This window comes from Aristolochia californica, unplaced genomic scaffold, assembly GCF_029961685.1.
Source record: "Aristolochia californica isolate CCGP_79_NKW_82.1479 unplaced genomic scaffold, dmAriCali1.0.hap1 SCAF_1, whole genome shotgun sequence".
NCBI lineage: Eukaryota > Viridiplantae > Streptophyta > Magnoliopsida > Piperales > Aristolochiaceae > Aristolochia > Aristolochia californica.
Window position 1 is genome coordinate 7,874,953 of NW_027181770.1, and position 4,335 is coordinate 7,879,287.

General features: G+C 42.4%; 1 protein-coding gene across 1 annotated transcript; it reads right to left on the reverse strand.

Annotated features, from left to right (window-relative positions):
• Positions 1-1,784: 1,784 nt before the first annotated feature.
• Positions 1,785-2,330, reverse strand: LOC137945562 (B3 domain-containing protein At1g32030-like). Its single transcript, XM_068791499.1, has one exon. It carries the CDS (start codon positions 2,328-2,330, stop codon positions 1,785-1,787), a length of 546 nt encoding a protein of 181 aa, XP_068647600.1.
• Between the last annotated feature and the right edge of the window lie 2,005 nt (positions 2,331-4,335).

Genomic DNA, 4,335 nt, shown 5'->3' on the forward strand with positions numbered 1-4,335 from the left:
CTGCTTTTTGGGTCACTGAAAGAAGCAAATTTCAGAGATGGTGGGCAAGAGCTCTAAAGTGCCGGTTCTTTGGAGTACTATTATGATTATCAGGAAACGACTAACCCCCACACCCTCCCCACCCTTCTGACCTTGAACTTCCCTTGGTTTAGCCATGAAAATAAACTTTAATAGTTTCTAGGGGGTGGACTGGGTAACTGTAGTCAGAGAGTTTTGAGGGAAAAAACTTCTTGATGTTGTTGACAGGGCTAGCACGAGAGATGTGGTGGATTGCTTTCTCACTAGCTCAAGAGAGAGACATTGAGTGTTGGCTGAATAATGATTTGTTCTTGAACAGTCAAATGGACTTGGTCTCCTTGGTTAATCCAATAAAATCTGAACAGAATGGCTTTGCTTTGGAGAGAGATCAATAATCTGATACCATGTAAAAGTATAAGATTGAAGACTATAGAAAGAGGAATTGGGTGGGAGAGAAGGAGAGAGAGATAAGAGAAGAGAGAGTTCTGGAATGACGCTCGATCCCTATCCTCTTTATAATCTCCCACCCAGTTTCCCTTTTTTTTTCTCTTACAAATCACTTAAACTCTTATTTTTTAAAATGTGTTACCATAAAAGGGATAAGCTAAGGTTAAATAATAGTGCATAAAGAGAAAGCTCAGGTTATCTACAACTATTGATTTCATTTCCTGAGAAAACTCTTTCTTTTCTTATGTCATGATGAACTCAAAATCTGATGCACTCACAATTTCCTTCTGGTAATTATCCCATTTATGATACTGCTTGTATTTAGGTGGCTGTGTTGGTGACAGTTGGCATTTTGAGGGCTATTGCTTCGTCCTCCCCATCTAAGGAGCATGAGAAACTAATGCTTAAGTGTATTGCATTCTCACAGCCGCCAGTTGGTAATGAAAGTTTACAGACACTAAATGTGCTACAGTTTCTTCTTGCTGTCAACATTTGATTTATTTTGATTTTTTGAAAGATGCCAATGACAATTCCAGAGTTGCTGAAAGATACAGAAAGAATACAGAAAGCACAGGGGCTCAAGAAACTGGAAAGAAAGAGCCTGTACCACAAATGTTCTTGAATATCATGACTAGAAAAAGTGAATATTTTGCAAGGAAAGCACAGGCAAGTTTGTCTGTTTATGAATTTTATGAACAGTAGCAGCAATTACTTAAGTTGCAAACTAATTGCTGCTACTGTTCAACAACTTTTTAGCAGTTAAAAGATTACAAGATATTACTTTCAAAAGAATAAAAAGCCAATTCTGTTCTCAATTACAATTCGAGAGCTACTGAAAGATACAGAAAAAATCCAGAGAGAACAGGGTCTCAAGAAACTGGAAAGAAAAATTTTGTCCCCATAAAGATCATATGCACTAAGTCCACCAACAACTCTGAAATGAACAGGACAAAAATAGGCAAGTTGAAGTAACGGATTGAGTACGATTAGCACACTATGAATAAGAATATTGACGAAAATAGTAATGAAGACCACATAAGTGAGTTCTTGCACTGTTTCGCACACTTCTGAGAGAAGGTAATCCAAAAGATAATTGAAGAAAATGGTAATGAAGACCACATAAGCGAGTTAAGACTGTCTTTTGTTCCTCTACAGAAAGAATTACAACCAGAAATAGAAATAATGAATTTTTTATGACTCATAACTCGTATAAATTGATACTTACAACAGACCTGACGAAATTACAGTGACTGGGAAAGAAAATTACGCACGCACTGTCTTCTTGAATCATGATGTTCGTCGTCCTTCTCGTTGAAAAGCTACAGAGGGATTCGTTGAAGGATGAGGCCGAGCTGGTTGTTTGGACCATGGCGGTACGCCCAGATGACAATATGGTCTCCTTCCCGTAGCTCGTTGACGTCAACGAGCACCTGCCAGCCTTGAACGAGAGCCCACTGCTGCAGACTCGGCCACCGCTTCAACTTCAGCTCCCTTCGCCACCCTAAGGGATCCATCACGAAGACGTAAATGCCCGGACCATCGTGGGGTTCGATCTCACCTCTCTCCCAACACTTCAGGTGAGGCTTCAGCTTTTGGACAACGGAGCAAGGGATAAAGAACCTCTGGTGATGGGGATGAACGTCCGTCTTGGTCATCCTCTTCTGATCCAGCCATACGGGCTCAGTGAAATCTCTGTACAGCTTAGCAAGTGCTTCCAGCAACTCCGGTTCGGCTCTCCTCTTCGGCTGCCGCTCTTCCTCTTCTAGCTTCAGCCTCTTCTTCTCAAGAAACGCCAGTAAGTCAGCTTCTTCGTCTGTAACGACCTCTCGCTTGCGGCAACGCTTTCCTTTCCCACTCTCTGCCATCTCAGTCTCGCTGCAGTCTCCGGATGAAGGAAACCGAAGAGAATGGGGCAGATATTTATATGCTTGGGCATGCGCTTAATTCTTTCCTCCCAGATTTCAACGCGCCCACTTGCAAATACTCAATCTATTTGGATTTATGTAAGACCACGATGCTCCTTCGTTTCTTCTGAAAACGAAAGAAGGAAAGAAAGACCAAGATGCTCCTTCATTTCAGAAAGATGAAGGCGGCCTTTCTTTCTTCCCTTCTTTCGTTTTCAGAAAGATGGGACGAGTTAAATATTTTTATAAAAAAAATCAGAAAGAAGAAGGCTGTCTTTCTTTCTTCCCTCCTTTCGTTTCCCTTCTTTCTTTCTGTCCAATAATCTTGAGGCATAATGCTCCTGGGCAAACGTCGGCATAGCTTGGTTGGACCCATTGGTTCGGCAAAGTACGCTGCCAACTGATCAGACGAGTGCGTCGGAATTGGTCCACGACCAGGGTAAGTGGACCCGTGGGTGACCGGATGGCGGAAATCAAAACCAATGATCCTACGACAGAGATCTCACGCGAGGACTGTTTCTGTTTCTTCGTTTCTTCTGAAAACGATAGCAGGGAAGAAAGACGTCTTCAACAGAAGGCGAACTCGATGCTTCTCGCCTTCAGTTCGAGGGAGAAGCGAGAAACGGTGCGACTCATCGAGTTCTTCCCAACGGCGCTGCATGATGGGATAAGCGGCGTGATTTCTGTCTCTTCATCTTCGCTAACTCGGCCGGTTTTTTCATGGAGATTCGAACAACCAGAATGCAATCGACCAAAGAGGTAACCCGATTCGCCCTCCTTGATCTGTTTTTTTGCTTCTTCTTTCTTTCTCTCTTTCTTTACGTTTTCATTTTTTTCATTTTTCCTTCTTGGTTAATTGCAGAGGTTTTACATATGTGGTTGTTTCGGTTCTCTTTTCTTCTTTTTCTTTTCTGTTTTCTCCTTACTCTGTTTCATTTTACCGTTCGTTTCCGAGTACCCAGAAAGCGATCAAGGATTTAACCCAACCTCTTCTTTCTTCCCTTCTTTCTCTTTTTTCCTGAAACCATGCAAACGCTCAGTTTCTTTCCCTTCTTCTCCTCCTTGTTTCTTCTATGTTTTAATTTTGTTAGTTCTTCATTTTTTTTTTCCTTTTCTCCTTTCAGATGGTAAGAGCTATTTTTAGGCGAAACAGACCAAGTTCAATCTCTTGCGCCTTCCGTATCCTACAAGGGTTATAACTCTTAGGGCAAAAAGCAGTTCTAGAGTGGTTGGGGTGAGGTGTTGACTGTTGAGTTCTTCAAGGCCTCACGAAAGGATGCAAGAAGACGATCAGACTCCGATCTCGCTCTTTCTCTTCTTTCTCCTAGAAGGCTAGAACCACTCTGGTAAAAAAGTTCTTGGAGCAGGAATGGGAAGATCGAGGTGTTGAGCTCTTACAAGGCATTGGGGGCGTCCAAGAAAATTTGCCCACTTCACCTAATCCTTTTCTTCCGTTTCTGTATTTTCAGGTTCTGTTTCTAGGGTGTCTTGAATCCGATTACCCGACCCGGTTCGGATCCGCCTAGGGACGCAATTAAGAAGTTAAATCGGGAGCTCTGATTTGGGGTTTTTCTGAGGCGAGGTTGAGACGACAAGGGTTTTCGGGATTCTCTACGCAGAGAAAGAGGGGTTCGTCAAGGGAGAAATCGGACCTCGATTTTGTATGCTTGAAGCCGCAAATCTTCACCCCTTTCTGATTTTTAGTGGATTATCGTTTCCTCCCGTGGAATAGACTGTCACCTAACCACGTAAGATCGTTCCCTTTGTATTGTTTGAGTTGATTTACTTATTTTCTGCTCATATTTATTTTCTCTCTTAGATTATATATTTCGTAGTTAGTTATTCTCGGTTTATTATGTTCGGATTTGTGTCCTCGTTATAACAATTAGTATCAGAGCGAGGTTTTCCGGCGACGGCGCCGGATTTCCATTAGTCCCTCTCTGTTTCCGCTGATGGGAAGCTCTCT